The sequence below is a fragment of the Vipera ursinii genome (assembly GCF_947247035.1).
Source record: "Vipera ursinii genome assembly, chromosome: 2".
Classification (NCBI taxonomy): domain Eukaryota; kingdom Metazoa; phylum Chordata; class Lepidosauria; order Squamata; family Viperidae; genus Vipera; species Vipera ursinii.
The window spans coordinates 58,248,737-58,271,531 of record NC_139513.1 but is presented as its reverse complement, the minus strand read 5'-3'; the positions used below and the strand labels follow the sequence as shown (position 1 = coordinate 58,271,531).

General features: G+C 38.7%; 1 protein-coding gene across 1 annotated transcript in view; it reads left to right on the top strand.

Annotated features, from left to right (window-relative positions):
* Positions 1-22,795, top strand: part of CACNA2D3 (calcium voltage-gated channel auxiliary subunit alpha2delta 3) — a gene marked incomplete at its 5' end in the record, with an annotated part of 613,685 nt that overhangs the window by 506,257 nt on the left and 84,633 nt on the right. Inside the window, 4 exons of the mRNA XM_083353347.1 lie at positions 6,592-6,685; positions 7,649-7,744; positions 9,135-9,256; positions 13,740-13,820. Of these exons, the coding sequence (XP_083209473.1) occupies positions 6,592-6,685; positions 7,649-7,744; positions 9,135-9,256; positions 13,740-13,820 (393 nt within the window). The remainder of the gene's footprint in view (positions 1-6,591; positions 6,686-7,648; positions 7,745-9,134; positions 9,257-13,739; positions 13,821-22,795) is intronic.

The following is a 22,795-nucleotide window of genomic DNA, read 5'->3' as shown; positions in this document are numbered from 1 at the left end:
CCAAATATTTAACCCTTTTAACAATCTCAAATCCAGTTAATCCTTCTAAGAGAGCCTTCTGTGAAGCTGTCATATTTCTAGCCAAAATTTTAGTTTTCTGTATATTTACTTTAAATCCAGAAACATTCCCATATTGTGTTATTATCTCCATCAGGTCCACAACAGAGTTCTCTGACTGGGTCACTGTAACAACCAGATCATCTGCAAATGCTCTCAATCTATAGTCCTGATCTCCAACTTGTATCCCCTTAATTTTTTCCGAATTCCGAATCTTAACCAATAGTATCTCTAATGTTAACACAAATAACAAGGGCGATAACGGACACCCTTGCCTTGTGCCCTTCTCAATATTACATGCTGCTGTCAGGCTATTGTTAACTATAATTCGGGCAGTTTGTTTTTGATATAATGCCCTAATCGGCTGTAAAAAATTTTCCCCAAAATCCATTTTGTCTAACACTTTCAACAAAAATTGCCAATTCAATTGATCAAAAGCCTTTTCAGCATCTAAAAAGATTAGCGCTGCAGAGATCTGGTTGTGCCTTTCCAAAAACTCTAACACATCAACTATATGTCTCACATTATTTTTCATTTGCCTACCACTAATAAACCCCGTTTGATCCCCATGAATCACCTGTTGCAGAACCCTCATCAGTCTATTAGCCAAAACCTTAGCAAATATCTTATAATCTGTATTTAAAGCGATATCGGTCTGTAATTTTTAACTTGAGTAGCATCCTGGTCTTCCTTCGGAATCAAAGAGATAAAAGCTGTCTTCCAAGACGGTGGCACCTTTCCCCCCCTCTGAATTGTCTGAAACAGTTCCTTTAACGGCTTTATCATCTCAAATTGTAAATTTTTATAAAAGGCCGCAGTCAAGCCATCCGTGCCTGGCGCCTTATCGACCTTCAGTTCCTTAATTGCTATAAGAATTTCTTCTTCTGTAATCAGTTGATTAATCCCCTCTTTTTGTGCTTGCGTAAGAACCGGGATGCTAGCATTCTCCAAATATTTATCAATATCTTTTACATTAATTTCCTCTTTAGTATATAATTTCGAATAAAAATCCACAAAAGCATCCTTAATAAGATTCTGTTGAAACACAACCCTTCCTTTATACTCAATCTTGTCTATATTAGAGGCCCTTTGTTTTTTCCTCAGTCTATAGGCTAACCATCTGCCTGGTTTATTAGCGTTGCAAAAAGTATTGTGCCTAGCAAACCGCATATTGGTTGCCACTTGATCTGCCATTAATTTATCAAATTGTCCTCTTAACAGTCTAATAGCCTCCTTGATCTTCACATCCTCTGAATTCAAAATCAAAGCCTTTTCTTTTTCCTTTAATTCATTCTCCAATTCTTTCCTTCTAGTTTCCACTGCACGTCTATGTCTATTATTCATATATATCAACACTCCTCTCATATAGGCCTTGCTAGCATCCCAAACCATATCCATAGAGGTACCCTTATTCATATTAATCTCAAAAAAATCCTTCATCCGCTGTTTACATTCTTCCACATTTCTCTGATTTCTAAACAAATTCTCATTTACGCGCCACGAGCGCCTGTCTCTTTTCTCCTTATCAATCTCCAACCAAACTGGACTGTGGTCAGAGATAGTTCTTGCACATATCTTCACCTTTTTAGTTCTCAAAAAAAATCATTAGTCAACAAAATAAAATCAATCCTCGAAAAAGATTGGTGTCTGTCAGAATAAAAAGTATAATCCTCCTCCTGCAAGTGTCTCTCACGCCAGATATCTCGCAATTCCAGGTCATCCTTCATTTCAAAAAAAGATTTAGGCAGTCTAGCATGACTTGGAATGCGCTTAAAAGCTCCAGCCTTATCCAACTGTACATCCAGAACACCATTCCAGTCTCCCATAAAAATAAAAGATTTATAATCCAACTGGGTAAGCTTTGTGTGGAGTAAGCTAAAAAAATCAGCTTGTTGTTGATTAGGTGCATATAATCCAACTAGAAGCATCTTTTTACCTTCTAACAACAGCTCAATCATAACATATCTTCCATGCTTATCTGCTTCAATTAAGTCTGCTGTTAAGGCACTTTTAACATAAACAACCACTCCATTTTTCTTATTCTCTGCAGAAGCAACAAAATGCGTACCCAGTCTCGAGTTCAGTAAATGCTTTTGATCCAAAACTCTAATATGCGTTTCTTGCAAACATATAACATCTATCTTAAATTGTTTTAAATATTGAAAAACTTTCTTCCTCTTCTGCGGTGAATTCAGTCCATTAACATTCCAAGTTAGAAATTTAGTTGCCATGCATATCCTCCAGAAGCTCTTGGACCACAGCTTTGATAGGACTAACTTCTTTAGGCCGTGCTCCTCCCACAGCTTGACTATATGTACGTTGTGAAGAATCTGAAGACTTTTGCTGATCTTGTTCTTTTATTTTCTTTGCTCGTTTTAAAGCAGCACGCGTTACTCTTTGCTCTCTAGGATCATCCAAAGAAGTTGTAGCTTGATCTCCTCCAACACCACTTTCCTCTGTTTCATCCTCTTGATGTTATCCTTCTCCAGATCCCTTTCCAGCTTCCAGAAGTGTTAATGGGGTTGCTTTTAAGACATTGTTGTAGAAATCACGCGCTTGCTTCACAGTAATCAGCCGGTACCTTTTACCTTCATGCATCACCATCAGCCCCTCTGGAATCTCCCATCTGAACCTTATATCTCTTTGCTTAAGCTCACGCACGAGAAATGTATAGTCCTTCCTTCCCCTTAAAATCCTTGGAGGAATTTCTTTTAAAACCAAGACTTCTTGTTCAGCAATCACCACTTTAGCATCATAGGCAGCTTGTATAACTTGGTCTCTGATTTCTCTTTTTGAAAAATAAACCACCACATCTCTAGGCAACTTTCTCTGTCTGGCAATCCATGAATTCACCCGGAACACTTTATCCATAGCTGCTCTTATTTCAGATGCTGGCTGGTTTAATACCACTTCAAGAGCCTCAGAGATCAGCTGCTTTAAATCTTCTTTAATATCCTCTTTTAAACCTCTAATTCTAATAGCAAACTGCATCTGGTAATATTGGGCTAAGCTTAACTCCTTTTCCACTTTGTCTCTTGCATTTTCATTCTCCCGTGCTTTTACTTCTAATATAGCATTCCTTTGAGCCAGATCATCCATTTTTTCATCTAATTCTTCCACACATTCCGCCACTTTATGCACTGAAGACAAAATGTCTACCTTCATCACGCTGAACTTCTGTTCCATCCTCTCTTCCATTCTCTCCTCCAATTTCTCCAATTTCTCCTCCATCTGCGCAAATTTATCACCCATTGATTGATTGATTGATTCCAAAAGTTTATCCAGAGCATCTCGTAAATCCTTCGGTGTCAGCGCTTCAGGAGGGTGCAATGCCTGTAATGATGATTGTTGCACTGGCGAGGATCCACCACTCCGAAGAGTTTTAGGTGGAGGTTTCGCCGCCATCTTTTAGTCCTCAATTATGACGCACTTTCACTTAAAGTTTAAAAAGTCCAACAAGCTCGAGAGTATAGTAAAATAAACCTCTTCACCTTTGTCTCTTGTACCGCTCTGCCTGCTCCTTTAAATCATAGTCCTTTCTTCAGGCAGGGATGGTTCGCAGACGCCTGGCTCTGCTCCAAGGAGTTCGGAGCAAAGACGCCGGCCAGCTGGGAGTAACCCAGGCTTCGGGGGAGTTCGATCCTTCAGCCGCCCAAGCTCCAAGCTCAGGCGGCCCCGGAGAACTCTACCCCTACCTGGGGCCTCACCCCCTCCTCTTCTCCCGAGGAGGGGGCTTCAATTTCGCCCGAACAGCTGATCGGCGCTGTTTCGGGCGAAAAAACAAACAGCTGAGCCGCGGGCAGCCCGGGAAGGCTGTCTTCGGCGCCGCGCCGCCACCGGAAGTGCCCACATCTCCAACATTTAGACTGTAAGTTAGGATACATGTTAGACAACTTCTTGGGATCCAGATGCCATCTATAAAACATTTTATAAAAATTTTCTCTTAAATTTTGAGCTTCAGTAAATTTAACATTTCTGACCCAAATTATCTCCCAAGTATCCAGCGGAATTGGTTCCTGAATATTTTGTGCCCACTTTATCATACAATCTTTAACTAATTCTGTTTCTGAGTCCAATTCAATTAAAACATTATATATCCTCTTTATATGTGCACAATTTAAATCTCTAATTTGTTTTACTAAATTTTGATCTGTAATTGTGATGCCAACCTTTTGATCTGACTTCCACCTAACTTTCAATTGAGTATATTGAAACCAAGAGTAACTTATATTTTCTCGTCTTAACTCCTCTAATGATTTAAGTTGCCAATCATTCCCTTCCAATCTAAGTAATTGCTTATAGGAGACCATATCCAAACTCACTCCCATAGATACGCCCTCTATCGCATGTCCAGGAATTCCCCAAATCGGTATTTTATAATTTAACTTATAATAATACTTTTTCCAGAAACACAACAAAGCACTTCTAAGGATATGAGATTTAAAAGCCCTATCCACCTTCTTATCATAAAGCAAATATGCATGCCATCCATATACCAAATCCCAACCCTCAAGATGAAGTATTCTCTTATTAGTTAAGTTAAGCCACTCACTAATCCACGTCAAGGCCACCGCATCATAATAGAATTTCAAATTTGGCGCCTTAAGTCCCCCTCCTTCCCTGGCATCTTGTAAAATCTTAAATTTAACTCTTGGTTTTTTCCCCGCCCAAATAAATTTATTAATATCCTTCTGCCATTGATCAAGGTTGGCATCCTTTTTCAATATAGGTATCATTTGAAACAAAAAAAGAAACTTTGGCAGAACATTCATTTTAACAACTGCAATTCTTCCCAATAAAGATAATTGTAGTTTTTTCCAATTATTTAAATCCCTTTGCACCTTCAACCATAGTGTTTCATAATTATTCTTATTTAATTTTACATTTGAGGCTGCAATATACACTCCTAAATATTTAACCTTTTTCACTATTTCAAAACCTGTTAATTTAGTTAACATATCCCTCTCACTCATAGATAAATTCTTAGATAATATCTTAGTCTTATTACTATTCACCTTGAACCCAGAAACTTTACCATACTGAGTTATAATTTCGATCAAATCTATAACCGGCTGTAACGGTTGAGATACTGTCACAACCAAGTCATCAGCAAAAGCTCTCAATCTATAATCATTCTGTTTTATTTTAATTCCCTTTATCATAGAGGACTCTCGAATTTTAATTAATAAAATCTCTAATGTTAAAACAAACAATAATGGTGATAGGGGGCATCCCTGTCTTGTACCTTTTTCAATTTTAAACGTCTCTGTTAGCCCCCCATTAATTATAATTTGTGCAGTTTGTTGTTGATATATAGCTTTAATAGAATATAGAAAGTCTTCTCCAAAATTTATCTCCTCAACAACTCTCAATAAGAATTGCCAATTCAATTGGTCAAAGGCTTTCTCTGCATCCAAAAATATCAATGCTGCAGGGACTTGGTTGTTCTTATCCAAGTATTCAAGCAAGTTTACAATTTGTCTTACATTATATTTCATATACCTTCCAGATATAAATCCCGATTGATCACTATAAATATATTGTGTTTGCTTTTTTAAAGAAAGATTCATTTTTATTTTTAATGGAATAAGGCATCCAGGATAAACAATATAGCTCCTGTATCTTTAAGTTCTACCTGCCTTTATCTATGGAGATTCTCAGTCATCCAGATAATGGTTGTCCCAAAGGTGCTTTTTCAAAAGACAGCTGGACTTTCTTTGTTTTTCCTTGAAGACGTTTTGCTTCTCACCCAAGAAGCTCCATCAGTTTTGACTGGATGATGAGGGGAAAGGGAATGGATGGATTAGTTCCATCCCCCCACAACCAATCAGAACTGATGAAGCTTCTTGGATGAGAAGCAAAATGTCTTCAAGGAAAAACAGTTTCAAAGGTCTTTTGAAAAAACACCTTTGAAACTACCTGGCTTCTTCAAGTCCAGTATTAAGGGTAATAGAAGTCCAATCCTCTTTGTACCTGGCACACTTCACTATAAAATCTAGTGTAGCAGGACACATGAAAGTAAATCATTAAGTTCACTGTGGACTTGTACATGATTGCAGCCACAAAGATTGAATATGTGGGTTCACGTAGTATTTAGCTCTCAGCTTCAAATCTTTCATATGCACAATACAAATAATAACAATGACTAGTCTTATTCTGCAATCAAAAGGCAAACAATAAATAACTGATTTGTTTATGCAAACACTGGCTTTTAAAGGAGGCAGTGGGATAGGGTGCAGTAGTATAGAACTTCCTAATGAGCATAATGCCAGCAAGATGAATTATGTATTAACTTTGAAATTGAAAAGGGGATATTTGAAATTAAATTTTGATATGCAAAAGAGAGATAAAAATATTGCTACCCTTCCCTATCTCAAAAATAAATAAGGGAATTGTCCTTCATTTCCAACTTCTTTTGAAATTAAGTTTTAAACAAGAAACCTGTAAACTTCCTACCAATAACTGGTGTGGTCAGATTTAGTGTCATAAGAAGATTCAATACATGCTTTCCTTGAATGTTTTGAAACATTACAGGTGACAAAGAACTGATACAGGAAGTCTTATTTGATGCAGTGGTGAGTGCCCCAATTGAAGCTTATTGGACCAGCCTTGCACTAAATAAATCAGAGTGAGTGATAAGACTTTTTTTCCTTCTTGTTGTATTAACTAATGTGGATATGAATATAACTTAGAACTGTATAAATTCTTTGTCAAGATGCTTCACTTATGATCAAAGAAGATTCTTGCACATAGGTGTAAAAGTGCCACAGGTAATCCAAGGTTTGACATGACAGTTTTATTCACCACCTATCATGGTGGGATTCCACAATGGACATTTGTGTGCACCTCCCAAAGATCCTGGGAGAACCATGGGGCAACTTTGCTGAGCTCCAGGCTTTCATAAGATGAATACAAGCATTTCATGAAGGATTGTATAACTTCTTAAACAAATATATACATTTATGTATATCAAAAAGCACCACAGTGAAAGTAATTGAATATTTTTTTAGGAAATTTATATGACCTCTTAGTTTAAACAAATAACTCTGGGCAGCTCACAGGACAAAACAACAAATACAGCAGAGATACGGATACAGAGAAACAAGATAAATGTAAAATATCACATATATAAAAGATCCTGCAAATATGACATTAATTAGTGAGGCCAGATATCTTTGTGACTAAGAAAACCAATAAACCAAATCTCTAAAATAAAAATGGATTGATTTTTGCTTATTGAATAGCTGTTCTGTCATCTCAATAAAGGTTTTTTTGTGTATGTGTGTGATCTGGTGATCTGGCTTGAGGATTTGTGGATCCTTTTTTTTTCTCCCTATGCTACTGAGATTTTTGCTGCCGCAGCATTGTAAACTTCACCCCTTCATTCAGGAATGATACATTTCAGTCATGCCTTCATTTGGACATTGGGGGTATGTTTAAATTTTCATTAAAAGTTTAAGTTGATTATTGAATTTGGTAAACTGATTACAGTTGCACTCCTGGTTTCTACACATTTTGTGACCTTGAAATAGGCAATAAACTATTTTACTTTGCAGAAATAGGATGCTTTCATGCTGTTGCTGCTTTTCAGAAATTCAGACAAGGGTGTAGAAGTTGCTTTCCTTGGAACTCGGACGGGCCTTTCTCGGATCAATCTTTTTGTTGGGCCAGAACAACTAACAAATCAGTAAGTACTAAAACTAGGTATAGTAACTATACTGTACTGAGAAGAGGAAGGATACTTGTTATAGGGAGGCTCTCAACCTTTTCTCTCCATCTAGTGGTGGTATCAGGAAAAAAAATATCAGGGGGTTAAACAAATTGCAAGTTAGGTGGGCTAGCTGTCTTTTGCAATTCTTAGGAAACCAAATAATAGTTCACATGAATTTCAAGAGATTCATAATGGGAAGGAGGGGAGCCACCCTGGAGCTATGCCCCTGTATTCAGATTTCATCTTTCAGAACATAGCAAACCAAATTGCTTTGTTTCTTGAATAACTAGAAATGCCATGAAATTTACCACATTGTAAATTTTCTTCCATGTGTATGTTTGATTCTGATATCAGACATGTTCTTCAGCTCATTTTCTTTTTTATTATGCTCAAAATCTTTGGCAAATAAGGAAGCAAAATGCATTGCCAGGATATATATCACATTTGTGCACTTAAAAAACAACTGTGGGATGTTTTATTTCAAAATATTTTATATCCAAATCCCGGATACTCAGGAATGGAACATTAAGCCCACCTGGCATTTTCCTTATTGAAATAGCACACATGCAGCTTATCTACAGAGGATAAATTAAATCCAATTTCATTGGCTTCTGCTGGAGCAAATCAGGTTTCGCAATACTCCTCAGCCTAGAACCAACATGGTGCCACCCAAATCTGCTCCAGAGAATCCACAGACAGAAGAAGGGGGATTTGATCCCTGGTGGCACTGGATATACTGGAAAAAAACACACAGTGGACATTACCATACATTTTCTCTCTTTTGCTCTCCCTCCCTCCCTCTCTCCCCTTTCCCTCTCAATAAGCGAAATTCTTGAGTTTTGTTTCTGGCAAGGGCCTAGTGGCTACTTAAAATTGCAAAAAGTCCAGCCAACCAACAAAATGCCTCTTGTTTTTTCCTGCTCTGTTTGTCTGTACTTTAACTGGTTATTGATTCAGAACAGGATTCCCTTCCAATGCTTCTGCCTTTATTTTCCTTTTATTCACATTTCTTGTAACAGAACAAAGGGAAGTGGCAGATGAGAAAGACACTCCCCAAATGTCTTTTTTGCTGGGATTACAAATTTCAGAATGTGGAAAATGATGTTCACTGCCTTATTAACCCTGGAGAGAAAATAAGCCAGGCTTTACAATGTCTGATTTATTTATTTAGGTAGCTAATTTATATGATCATCCATCAATTATAACTAACTAACCGTAACGTCAATCAAAAATAATTCTGAGCTAAAAACAAAAGAATAGAACACAATGTGGGTTTTGTTTTTGTTTTTTTTAAAGGTAGGTAAGTTAGAGGATAAGTGAAAAACGAAATGAAAAAGAGCATTTTTTTATTTCCTTCTGTTTTAAGAGACTTCTTGACAGCTGAAGACAAGGAAAATATTTTTAATGCAGATCATTTCCCACTTTGGTATAGAAGAGCTGCTGAGCAGATTCCAGGAAATTTTGTCTACTCCATTCCATTCAGTACAGGTTTGCTATGGAATCACACTTTATCTTGCTGCTAATTCTTAAACCAAAATCATCTGGTTAGTTTTGAGACTTAATATCACTTTGCATGTCAAAACATGACAGGGAATGACAATTTGCAAGGGAGAACTTTACTGGCAACACAACAGAAATGGTTTGGCACAGTCCTTTTTCTGGAGTGCCTTTCCAATGTACCATTCTATCCTACATTCTTTGGATTTCCTTGGCCTTCCATCCAACTAAACCCAAACCTGCTTATTTGTTCAAGATCAGCCAAGGTCAATTAGGGATAACAAGTTGCAAACAGAATTACTTTAAGGCTGTTTTTATTTGTCATGGCAGACCTCAGAAATGATCAGATCTAAAGCAGAAAGAGAAACTTTACCTGATGTATGTTATACATCGATTCTTCTGTATCCTTGTTTGGCTTTGGCATCTGGAGAGAGTAGGCCTATTTTTTCTCTCCATTATGCAACCCTCTTTCCTCATGGAATAGGAAGGTTAGGCCCCCTCTTTCTCTCCCTCCTCCATTTTTTTTTCAAAAACCCCCCAATAACTCTTGATAACCACAAAGGGAAACTGATTTCAAAAGGGTCATGGCTGGGAGACAAAGAAAAGTGCCAAATTAGCACCTATTTAATGTAGGCATGTCTAACCTGCTGCCCTGTACATCTAGTAAAGTAGCCTCACAAGATCATAAGCTTTTAACATTATTATGTAATATATGTACATTAACTAGTTTAGTTTAGTTTAGTTTAGTTTTATTTGATTTCTATACCGCCCTTCTCCCTAGGGACTCAGGGAGGTTCACAGGGCATATATAAATAACGATACAAAAGTTAAAAGGAAATTAAACCAGTGCCCAGTTAAAAAACAATAATAAAGTACTAAAAACCACCAATTTAAAAACCCATAATCCCCCATCAGGCCAGACCAGCTAATTCAAATAAGTGGGTCTTCAGCCCGCGGCGGAAGGTTCGGAGGTCTGATGCCATCCGGAGCTCAACCGGTAGTTGGTTCCATAATGCCGGAGCGCCCACAGAGAAGGCCCTCCCCCTGGGGGCCACCAGTCGGCATTCCCTGACTGGAGGCACCCTGAGGAGGCCCTCTCTGTGGGCACGTACTGGGCGGAGGGAAGTTGACGCCGGCAGCAGGTGGTCCCCGAGGTAACCCGGACCCATGCCATGTAAGGACTTAAAGATCATGACCAAGACCTTGAACCTCACCCGGAAGACAACTGGTAGCCAATGCAGCTCGCGGAGCAAAGGTGTAACATGGGAGTACCGGGAAACTCCCAAGACAACTCTCGCGGCCGCATTCTGTACCAGTTGGAGCCTCCGAGTGGTCTTCAAGGGAAGCCCCATGTAGAGAGCATTACAGTAGTCAAGGCGAGAGGTCATGAGCGCCTGAGTGACCGTACACAGGGCATCCCGGTCCAGATAGGGCCGCAACTGGCGCACCAGGCGAACCTGGGCGAAAGCCCCCCTAGTCACGGCCACTATATGATCTTCCAGAGTAAGCCGTGAATCTAGGAGGACTCCCAAGTTGCAAGCCCTATCCACGGGGGGTAAGAGCTCACCCCCCATAGAAAGAGATGGAACATTTTGAATGTCCCGGGATGCCGGAATGTACAGCCACTCAGTCTTGTCAGGGTTGAGTTGAAGTCTGTTCCTCCCCATCCAGACCCGAACCGCCTCCAGGCAACGGGACATCACAGCGAGGGCATCACTGGGGTGGTTTGGGGTCGAAAAGAAAAGTTGGATATCATCGGCATATTGATGATACCCAACTCCAAAACCACGAATGATCTCACCCAGCGGTTTCATGTAGATGTTGAACAGGAGAGGCGAGAGGACCGAGCCCTGAGGAACTCCACAAACGAGAGACCTAGGGGCCGATCTCTGCCCCCCTGCCAACACCGACTGCAAGCGTCCCAGGAGATAGGAGGAGAACCACTGAAGAACTGTGCCTCCCACTCCCAATCCCCTGAGGCGCCGCAGCAAGATACCATGGTCGATGGTATCGAAAGCCGCCGAGAGGTCTAATAGGACTAGGACAGAGGAATATCCCCTATCCCGAGCCCTCCAGAGATCATTCACCAGAGCGACCAATGCCGTCTCCGTGCTGTACCCGGGCCTGAAACCCGATTGGTAGGGGTCCAAATAATCCGCTTCATCCAGGACCAGAGGGAGCTGATGCGCCACCACACTCTCAACAACCTTCGCAAGAAAGCGAAGGTTGGAGACTGGACGAAAGTTGTTCAATACAGCTGGGTCCAAGGCAGGCTTCTTGAGGAGAGGTCTCACCACCGCCTCCTTCAAGACGGTGGGGAAATAACCCTCACTCAAAGAAGCAGATATAACCGCCTGGAGCCAGCCTCGTGTCCTCTCCCTAGCTGCATAAACCAGCCAGGAAGGGCACGGGTCCAATAAACATGTGGTGGAGCTCAGCCTTCCCATAATCCTGTCCACTTCATCAGGGGTCACAGAATCAAACTCTTCCCAGATAACATTGACAAGTCCGCCCGTGTCCTGATCGCCAGACTCTGCCCAGCTGGAGTCCAAACCAGTCCGAATCCAATCAATTTTATCCAACAGATGTTGACTAAATTCCTCGGCACGACCCTGCAAGGGATCCTCCCTCACCTCCTGATTAAGAAGTGAGCGAGTCACCCTAAACAGGGTGGCCGGGCGATTATCTGCGGACGCGATGAGGGTGGAGAAGTAATTACACCTCGCCACCCTCATCGCTGCGAGATAAGACCTAATATGGGTTCTTAACCGCAACCGGTCGGGTTTGGATCGGCTAGACCTCCAACAGCTCTCTAGGCCCCGTTTCTGACGCTTCATCTCCCGGAGCTCCGCAGAGAACCATGGAGCTCGCTGGGATCTGCACCGGGTCAGGGGCCGCAAGGGTACAACCCGGTCAAGTGCCTCAGTGGCTGCCCTTTCCCAGGCTTCCACTAAGGCATCCGCCGAGTTGTGAGCAATGGAGGCAGGTGGGGACCCCAGCGCCGCTTGGAATCTATCAGGATCCATTAAGCGTCTGGGGCGGTACCATCTAATTGGCTCCATACCCCCACGGCGGGGGGTGGCAAAACGGAAGACCAGCCGCAGGAGGTGATGATCGGTCCATGACAGGGGCATAATAAATGGAAAGCCCCCACCAAGATCATCCAACCACCGTCTAGATAAAAAAAATCAGGTCAAGGGTGTGGCCTCCCTCATGAGTTGGTTCAGAAATTTCCATGGCCGTCATGGAAGCCATGAACTCCCGAGCTAGCTCAGATGAACCTCCCAGGGATGGTAGATTGAAGTCTCCCAAAACTATAAGTTTGGGAAACTCAACCACCAACCCCGAGAGGATATCGAGCAGCTCGGCCAGGGCTGCCGCTGCGCGACTAGGCGAAATGTACACCAGCAGCAAGCCCAACTGCGCCCCAGAACCAAATCTCACAAAGAGAGACTCACACCTGACTATCTGAGGAACGGTGGTCTCCCGCGGGCATAAGGTCTCCCTAATAGTCACTGCCACACCCCCACCCCTACCATGAGCTAGTGGCCGATGTAGCACCCGGAAGCCTGGTGGGCAGAGGTCAACCAAAGGGACCCCACCCTCTGGGCCCAACCAAGTCTCCGTGATGCAAGCCAGGTCCGCATGCTCACCCTCAACTAAATCCCTAACGAGGGGAGCTTTGTTAACCACGGACCTGGCATTCAGGTACACCAGCCGGAGCTCAGGAGGCTGCACATCCTCGCTCCCGGAACCTCGGGAAAGAGGCAGAGGGTCGGAGCGCCTCACCGCTTGCAAATAGCGGAGACGGCCCTCCCGGTAACGATACAGCCCTCTGTCTATCCACCTGCTGCCATTCCCCGTCGTGGGAATCGATAATCCCATGACCTGCTCATGAGCCCCGTAGACAACCACACCCCGTTCTCCCCCCGAGCGGTCGGACCCAAGTCTGGCCTGAGCCATGGTTGATTGGCCACCCCCCATAGCCAGACAACCCCTATCTCCCACCCCTCTCCCTAACCCCAGATTATATATCTTATATGTAGCCAAGACAATTCCTCTTCACGCAATGTGACCCACGCAAACCAAAAGGTTGGTCATCCACGCTTTAATGTAAAACAAGAAAAGAAAGGGAGCCACATATCACATATGCAGTGTAATGTATCCAATCATAATACAAGGTACCAGAATTGGGTAGACCATAGATAATGTGCATCTCTCACCCAGTATCCTGTTTCTAGCTCCTTGTGCTGTTTAGAAACAAGGGGAAACTGTCAATTTTCCCGGCTTTCGTGAGCCTTACTTAAACCTTAGAAGTTACCCTCCAAATTAATGGCAAAGCATGCCCCCATTTCAAATAAATGGTGTGCCCCTGATTTAGCATGTCAACCTCTCTTGTTAGAGTCGGTGCTATGGCTCTTGCCACACAGAGGGAGAATTTGGACCTGAATATCCATGTCTTTTCCATTTACAGAAACAGCAAACAAGAGCAATGTGGTGACAGCAAGTACCGCCATACAGCTACTGGATGACCGAAAGTCACCTGTGGTAGCAGGTAAAAGCACAACATTTATATACAGTAACTATGATTTAAATGGGATTTCTTAGTTCATAGGAATTCTCACTGAAATACTATTTTGGAAAAAAGTTCAGTAATTCACAAATCTGGAACCTAACATTTGGAAGGTCTTTTTAAAACATTTGCTCCTTGTCTTGAAGAGAGAAGATTTTTGATATGTTGGAACCAACCTGAATATAATCGTTATAATTTATAAATATTGGTCTGGGAAGTTCTGTAGTACATCAGGTATTTTCTCCTAGATAATATGTTAAATAAATTGATTCACCTTCATTTGTGATTAGGTGGTTAAGACTGGAAAGTGGGAGACTGTGAGTTCTAGTCCTACCTTAGCTATGAAAGCCAGCTAGGTAACCTATGGCCAGTCGCTCTCTCTCTCTCTCAGCCCAACTCATCTCACTGGGTTGTTGTTGTTTTTGTGGGATAAATAGGAGAAGGAAAGTGTGTTGGATATGTTCACTGCCTTCAGTTATTTGTAACAACAATAAAGGTGGGACAAACAAATAAATGAAGCATCTGTCTATTTGTTGAATTTTTAAAATGTATTTATAGATTGTTTATTTAAATTTGGGGGCATGGGATGGCTCGGTGGTTAAAGATGCTGAGCTTGTCAGCTGGAAAGCTGACAGTCTGGGTTTGAGACCTGAACACTGTGTGAAGGGTGAGTTCCTGTCACTTGCCCTACCTCCTGCCAACCCAGCAGTTCAAAAGCATGCAAATATCAGTAGATAAATAGGTACTATTATGATGGGAAGGTAGCATTCCAGGTGCCTTGGCATATAGTCATGCTGGCCACATGAGCCACGGAACTGTGCTGGACAAACCTGGCTCCTTAGGCTAAGAAATGTAGATTAGCACTGCCCTCTAGAGTCAGGTACAATTAGAGTCAGTTAAATCTACTTATAGACTATTTTTAGATTGAATATAAGGATAATAGTAATAGAATATTAATACTGTTGTGGACAAACCCATGAAAAAGACAAGAGACAGCAACACAAAACAATAATTCTTACTTTAAGATTCAGAGGTTTATTTTGCTAATAATTTGGAACATGAGCAAGCATAATAACATATCATCATGTACATTAATAACCCATTGCAATGAGGACCAAATGACATAGCAGAATCCAATAGAACAGCTAGAGGCCAATGGCAAATCAGTCAGGTCCAGTCCCAACCTTTTATACCCTTTCTTGTTCTAAGACTGTAGTCAGATGGTCCGCTGACTTTTTCTGACTTCTTTTTCTGACCTCTTACTGACCCCCTGCTGACCTATTTTCCACATATACTTTCTGCTGAACATAACTTTCCACATATACCAGTGTACATTGGAACCTGCATCCATCAGCTACTTTCAGTTCCCTATTTCTCCCATGGTTACAATACCCATATTCCAAATATACATAAAACTATCTACTTCGCAATTTCATATTGCACAAAGCTCAGCAGATTACAAATAGTACATTCGTATTTGTGAAATAATACATTAAAGTGAGATGCTTAAATCAGTGTAATTGATTTAGCTATGTCAAAGCTTTATTTTAAATCACTACTGTGAGGCATATCTCAGGTTTTCTCCAGTCTCATCTTGTTATATGAGGAGGGGACTATATTTTCATCTCCCACAATACAGTGAAAGAAAAAATAATAACTTTATCACGCTCGTCTATTTTGGTGTCTTCCACATTCATTTTCCAAGAGTCTTCTAGAAATGCCAGGTTTTAACATATCTTGGACAGTCATGAGAAAAACTGTCACTTTCATCACAGCAGCAAGTTATTCCAAAGGAGGGGGACTTCCACAGAGAAGGCCTTCAGTTGTGCTACCTCTTGTCCTCCCTCCTCACTGTCAAGGTGGACAGTTATTAATATTTATATGTTATTTGTATGTAAGAGTGTAGGTTTATACATACGTCGCATATAGCCTGTTTAAATTTGTGTTATTTATGTGTACACTTTTGAGAGCAAGCAACAAAATTTAATGTTTAACATGCCAATGTGCCCACAGTAAAAAATGTCAATAAAGGTTATCTATCTATCTATCTATCTATCTATCTATCTATCTATCTATCTATCTATCTATCTATCTATCATAGGTGGAGGAGGCATTCTCTGCTCACCTGGGTTGGTGGCCAAAAGGCAGTCTTGCAGATACCCAGGCTCAAATTATCTAGATTTTTATAGATGTAAACCACCACCTTGAATTGCAGTTGTTGACAAAGCAGTAGTCAATGCAACTCCTTTGCAGTGTGGAATATTGAAATTTTCAGTGAGCATATGGGCTACTGCATTTTATACCAGCTGAGGACCCACGTAGTTTCAAGGGCAGCCTCATGTAAACTGAATTATAGTATTCTACTTGGGAGAAATAAATGAATATGTGTTTAAACTCACATCACATTCCTATCCACAACTGGCACGTTAGCCAAAACTGGATAATGGATCCCCTGGCCATAGCTTTTACCTGTTCTTCCGAGAGAAAATGTATGTCCAGGAGGCCCCATACCTTGCTTTTTTTCAGGAGTCCACCATTATCAAAAATGCCAGAATTATCAGTCTTCTAAATTAGTGGCCATCCTCTCCTGTGGCTTGGATTGTTTCTCCCCATGTAGACCTGACAGTCTCCACGAACCAGGCCAGGATTTCCATCACAGCTCCTCCAAGGTGGAACTACATTAATAATATTTCACTCCAACCTGTTGAATGACTTCCTATATTAGTTGATGTAATATAAACATTGCAGTGTATGCAGTTGACATGCAAAAAGGATGACCAGTGCTATAAAAGGAACTATACTTTTTAGTGTATTATTTGTCCATTAAAGTGAGATGCTTAAATCAGTGTAATTGATTTAGCTATGTATACACATAGAGAGATGTATTCATAGCTCTTTTTTTAGAAGTTGTCTTTTAAATATCTGAATTCACTTTGCTTTGTAATATGGTGAATGCAAGGGAGCCATTACTGCTTGAATTTAGTTAAACTTCTGGTACATTGCTGCATATTCTCCAATTTTAGATTCCCATTCTGGAGATGTGGACAAGGTTTCACTTTTACAATATTGTGCCAAATTGGTTCTTGCCACTATCAGCATGTATCTCAGTAAATTATGGTACTTCTTTTTATACTCTCTGGAATTATTCCTAATAATAATCTTTGTGGTTTCAATTTAGATTTATTTTAAAACTTTTTTTTAAAAAAATATGCATTTCCTTCCAATAGTTTTAGGTTTCTTTAGAAGAACACCACATGTGATAAAACAGCATTTCCACCATTTGTTATTTTATGACTTGTCCAGTCTACTAATCACTGAAAGAATTATATACTGTCTATAAAACATCTTGTACCAATTTTCCCTCATATTGTAGCTTAGGATAAATTTTCTGATTTTTTCCCATAGCTATTCCTATTGTTCCATTAAAATTCTTTCTTTGAAATGTTGCAGCCATTTTATCATGTAGTTTTTAATTTGTTCTGCTTCCCTATCATATTTCAATAACAATTTATAGATGCACCCCAATAAATAATCTTGCTTTTGTTTAAATGTTTCAAATTCTGTCAGCTTTCTCAAGGACAGCCTTTCTTAAGATCAGTTTTTATTTTTCCAGTAACTTCCATGTGCTTAACTATAGTAAGTTCCTCTCTTCATTGGGCAGATCTTATTTATTTATCCTGTTTTTTTGGCTCTGAATGTACCATACTGACATATTTGATTAAATACTTCTTGCAATACTTTATCCTTAAAGCAAAAAGCATTTGACAGGGATGCTAATGATAAAATTTCTGATCTTAAAAACTTGGAATCCAGTGGAATTAGATTAACAGACTTTATCTGATACTATTTTTTTCTTTCCATTCAATCAGGTTAAATTTTTGGAGACTGCTTGGTAAAATCCCTGCAGTTTTCTTGGCAAGGTTTTTTATAAGTGGTTGTCCATATCTCTTTCCTAAGGCTGAGAGAAATTGACTACTTCAAGGTGCCAGCCAGCTTGGTGCCTAAGGTGGGACTAGAATTTACAGTCATCTAGTTTCTAACTTGGTGCCTAAGGTGGGACTAGAATTTACAATCATCTAGTTTCTAACTTTAACCACTACACCAAATTGGCTCTCTTATCTTATAATATGTCCCTTCAAAATCTTTTGTTCTTTTCATTCTTGACACCATAAAAACCTATGAGTCCATCACCAAAATCAGTTTTTTCTTTGATTTATTTTATTTATTTATTTTATTAAAAATTTAATCCATTCAATTATCCATAACACACAATTTGCTTAATAATATTGTTTAAGATTAGGAAAAGCATATACTGTATACCTTTCTTTTGAATCTTGTAAATCTTATTCTCATTTTCCTCCATTCTTGCTATTACCTTGTGCCAATCTACAAGGTTTGGTCTGAGAGGGAAAGTGAATAGAATAGAACTGAAAGGGACCTTGGAGGTCTTCTAGTCCAGCCCCCTGCTCAAGCAGGAGGACCAATAGCATCTCAGACAAATGACTGTCTAGCCTCTTTTTAAAAATCTCCAGTGATGGAGTGCCTATGATTTCTGGAGGCAAGTTGTTCTCCTTAATTCCAGGTTGCTTCTCTCTTTGATAATTTTCCAACCAACATGACTGTCTCTTCTTTGTGGCAGCCCCCTCAATTACTGGAATACTGCTATCATGTCTCCCCTATTTCTTCTTTTTTTTAGACTGGCCAAACCCAAGTCCTGTAGCCGTTCTTCGTGGTGCCATTTAAAATAAAATGCACATCATGATTAGTGTGCTCATTTTTATTATTGCAGTAAGTCCCAGTAAAAAGAGTTTTAAAGTCTTCCACTTTTGAAATATTGTTTTATTTCTTTCCATAATTTGCTATAATTGTTTCAAAATATATCTTTATTTCATTTTATCAAATAACACTAAGTATTTCATGGCTCTTGAAAATATCACAGCCAGGTTTTTTTTATAAAAAAATCAAGTCACTTTCTCCAGAAATTAAGTACCTTTGCTATTATCTTTGCTTTCTTTTCATTAACTTTGTGTCCAGAGCCAAAGCCAAAATCATTAAGTATTTTATTAACTGCCTTACAGAGCTTTGTGGATGCGTAATTGTTAGTATTACATTATCTACTGTAATGGTTTGTAAGAAAAACCTTGAGAGACGGGGAAGAAATACTGCCTACAGAACCTCTGATAAGAGAGGGAATCCCCTGCAGCATCATAATGGCAGAGACAAGAACTCAGAAGGGACTCTGCCTAGCTTCTCAAGCTATTAAGAATAGAGCAGGAGATTTATTCTTTCTGACTTACAAAATTCTGTTAATATAGTTTTACAGTAAAGCTGATCTGATTATGTTTCCTGTCTGGTCATCTGGGAAGGCTGAAATCTATATAACATTTCAATTTGTATTTAATTATGTTTTTGCATCTCATCCATCACAACTTCCTATGCAATTATAATAGTAAGTGAGATAGTAGACAACTTTCTCTTGTTTTTAAATATTAAGAAGCTTGCAGAAAGTGTATTACTCAATATGATATGTTGTAGTTGTTACTGATATATTCTCTCCATTCAAGTTTTGAACTCTTTCCCTAGGTTCATTTTGTTTAAGACCTTTAATAGAAAAATCTATTCCAAATTGACAGATGCTTTTTCTGTCTAAAAATAGTACTACCCACCTCCTTTTTAAAAATCATTGATGTGTCCTAAATGCCTTTATTGTAAACCCTGTTCTTGTCTTTTATCTTTCTCTTTAGAATGCAACCTGTTTCACCTTTATGTGTGATTTTAAAAATGTACTTCCTCATGCATTCAGCTAATATTGTAGTGAATGCCTTATAATCAACATTAGTAAAGAAATCGGTCTGCATGATTGAGATTTCTTTGGATAATTTACTTCTTTGTGTTATTAAACTTATGGTATATACTGTATACTTCTTCCCCTTGTCTTTGGTATTGTTTTTGTTACTTGGATTTCATTCAACCTACTCAGGAGCAGGTCCACCAGTTCTTCCTCTACCTTTTTTTGCAATTGTGCTGTCAGCCCATCTGGACCAGGCACTTTTTCAGTTTTGATATTTGTTATTGCTTCTTTGAGCTCCTGAATGGTAATGGGTTTGCTTAATGTTTGCCTGTGTTCTTGAGTATTTTTTTTAAAATTCTATGTCTTCAATGTATGTTTTCAAGCATTCTTTGTCTATTTTATATTTAGAATAGACACTTGGTTGATCCAAAATAAGTGGAACCTGCACTTGGAGGAAAACAAAAAAAATCAATCTATCTATCTATCTATCTATCTATCTATCTATCTATCTATCTATCTATCTATCTATCCATCTATCCATCTATCTATCTATCATCTATCTGTATTGATATACATTTATTTATTTATTTATTTATTTATTTATTTATTTGTTTGTTTGTTTGTTTTATTGAATTTATTTGCCTCCTATCTCAGAACAAATAAATAATAATAATAATATTATAATAATATAAATTAATAATAATAATAATAATAATAATAATAATAATAATAATAATAAATGACTATGGGCAACTATACATACTATATACACACACTCACACATATAGATTTAGACAGTTTGTTGTTTTTCAGTTGCTATTACTCCCCCCTTCCCTTTTTTAATTTGATGTACCAAGAATTTTCCAAATTTATTTGAGTTCTCAAAATAGCTTTGTTTGACCTATTTTATCTTTTAGAGTTCTTCCGTTTCATTGGTGCAACATTTTTAACTTGGTTAAAGAGGGAAATCAAGCTTAGTGGTCTAATTTTCTTACTTTCACAACACAGGTTATTTTTTGACATTCAAAACAAATAGCCACAGTTTGTACAAGACACAAAAACTGTTCATGAAAAACTGAACCTCAGCCTGAAAAGTTGCATGCAAAATATTCTCCTTTACTGAGCAATAATTACTATTTATTTACAAGCTAGCATAGTTACCCAGACTTTTAAGAGTATGTATGTAGATTTTAACTAACAGTGATGCACTTAATATACCTTTCAGGGAGAACAAAAGTAACAGTATATTTTGTGACAGTGAGATCTTTTAAAGAACAGAAGAGCCAGTTGAGTATATTAATAGATGTTCAAGGTATCTATTTCCCTGTGAGATCATGCTGATTATCTGGTCTGAATGTCATCAAACACTTTCCTTTCATAATGGAAAATAGCATATAATTAGAAAAACTGGCTTAGGAGAACAACAGGTGTTTTCATTACAGTCTTAGTGACTCCTTCTTGTTCTTTGAAACCAGTATAGTCCGCTAGAGTACATCTAAAATTACAACTAAAATCCCAGTGGGTGCTACATTTATTTATTAATCATTGATAAGAGACTTTGTAAAATGCCTTTTTTGAAAATAGAATTGTGCAAAGTTACCTAACAATTATCTCCCCATCTCTATTCTATTTCTAACAGCAGTAAATGCAGATCCTGAATTTTCCATCACAGTCTGGATTCGATTCTTGATTTTTCATCCCAAGAGGCTGAAATTTTTTTGGGGGGGAAATCAGATGCCTTTTTCCTTATGACGCTTTCTGGAAAAGCATGAGGAGATGTTTATTTTATAATTAGTGATTAAATGAATCATCAAATGCATTTTCCAGGATGCATTGGTACAACTAACTATGAATGCCCATAGTCTTTCCAACATTGTTGTCATTGTCTTTTGTACACAGAGGCATGCAAGTGATCTCTCATAATGATTTATCCTGTTAGAAACTGGGAAGGAACCATTTTCTAATTGCTCCTGGGAAAGAATTGTAGTGGTAATAACACAGCTGCTTTTTCTGCCCTACGATTTATCTGGCCTGTCCCCAGTATTGCAATTGGAAGTAAGAACAGTTGTACTGGCAAATTGGCCAGAATGTTTAGCAGTAGGAAATAATTTGTGATGCTCACAGAATTCACAACTACTTTCAGCTTTCAAAGTCACTTTCTCTATTGAAGCCTTAAGTATCTCATGCTGCAGCATAATACCTTTTCATTTATTAATGTTATTGTTGACATTAGAAGATTTAAATGTTAGTAAATATTCTTACAAAATAATTTATTTATTATAAAATGTACAGGCTGAATATTCCATTTAATAATACCCAATTAACAATAGTATGAACAAAATCTGTACTGTAATAAAATGTAATTATCATGGAGCAACAACAACAACATAAGTTATTAATTCAAATCCCCATATAATATTTTTTTTCGGTTATGCATAAACTAGAATTGTAAAGACTAGCAAGATATAGTGATTAAAGTAAATTTAGGATTGAAGAGTTAAAGTTTCAGAGGAAATAAATAAAAATGCAAATAAATAAACCTATTTAATCCAGCACATATTCCTTAGGCAAATTCCTTATGATAGTTCTACTCTGGGTATCCTATAAGAGTTGTATTTGTTGTACAGTGTATTTACAATAATCTACATTGAGTTTTTCTTTTGGAAGTCATTTATGGTTATTAGCATGTTTCTTTTCTAGGCTGTGATTTGGGGATTAAAGTAGAAGTTTGGTGGAAGACCTCAAGCAGAACCGCAAACTCTTTTCAAACTGATTTCTGAAAGGCTTTTGAAAAGCAACTGAAAGGAACAGAGAGGTTTTCATCTTTCCTTTCAATAGGACTTTTTTTAGAGGTCAAGAACAAAATATTTAAAGACCATTCATACAGAGGGATAGAACGTCTAATATTTCTGTCTCTATTGCTATCTAGCTTTTAACCCTATTTTTATATAATATATAGTTTATCCAGAAATATGCTTGCATGGTGCATTTTCTTCCCATTCCAATTTTTTTTATGAGAATAGGTTTATGTGAAAACACTGGAATACAAACAAAACTCTGGAATATGGGGGGGGTGGAAAATCAAGCCAGGGTAAATTTGCTTATTTATTTTGCTAGGCATATACGTCACCCCCAATTGTTGATCAACTTTTACAATCCTACCATA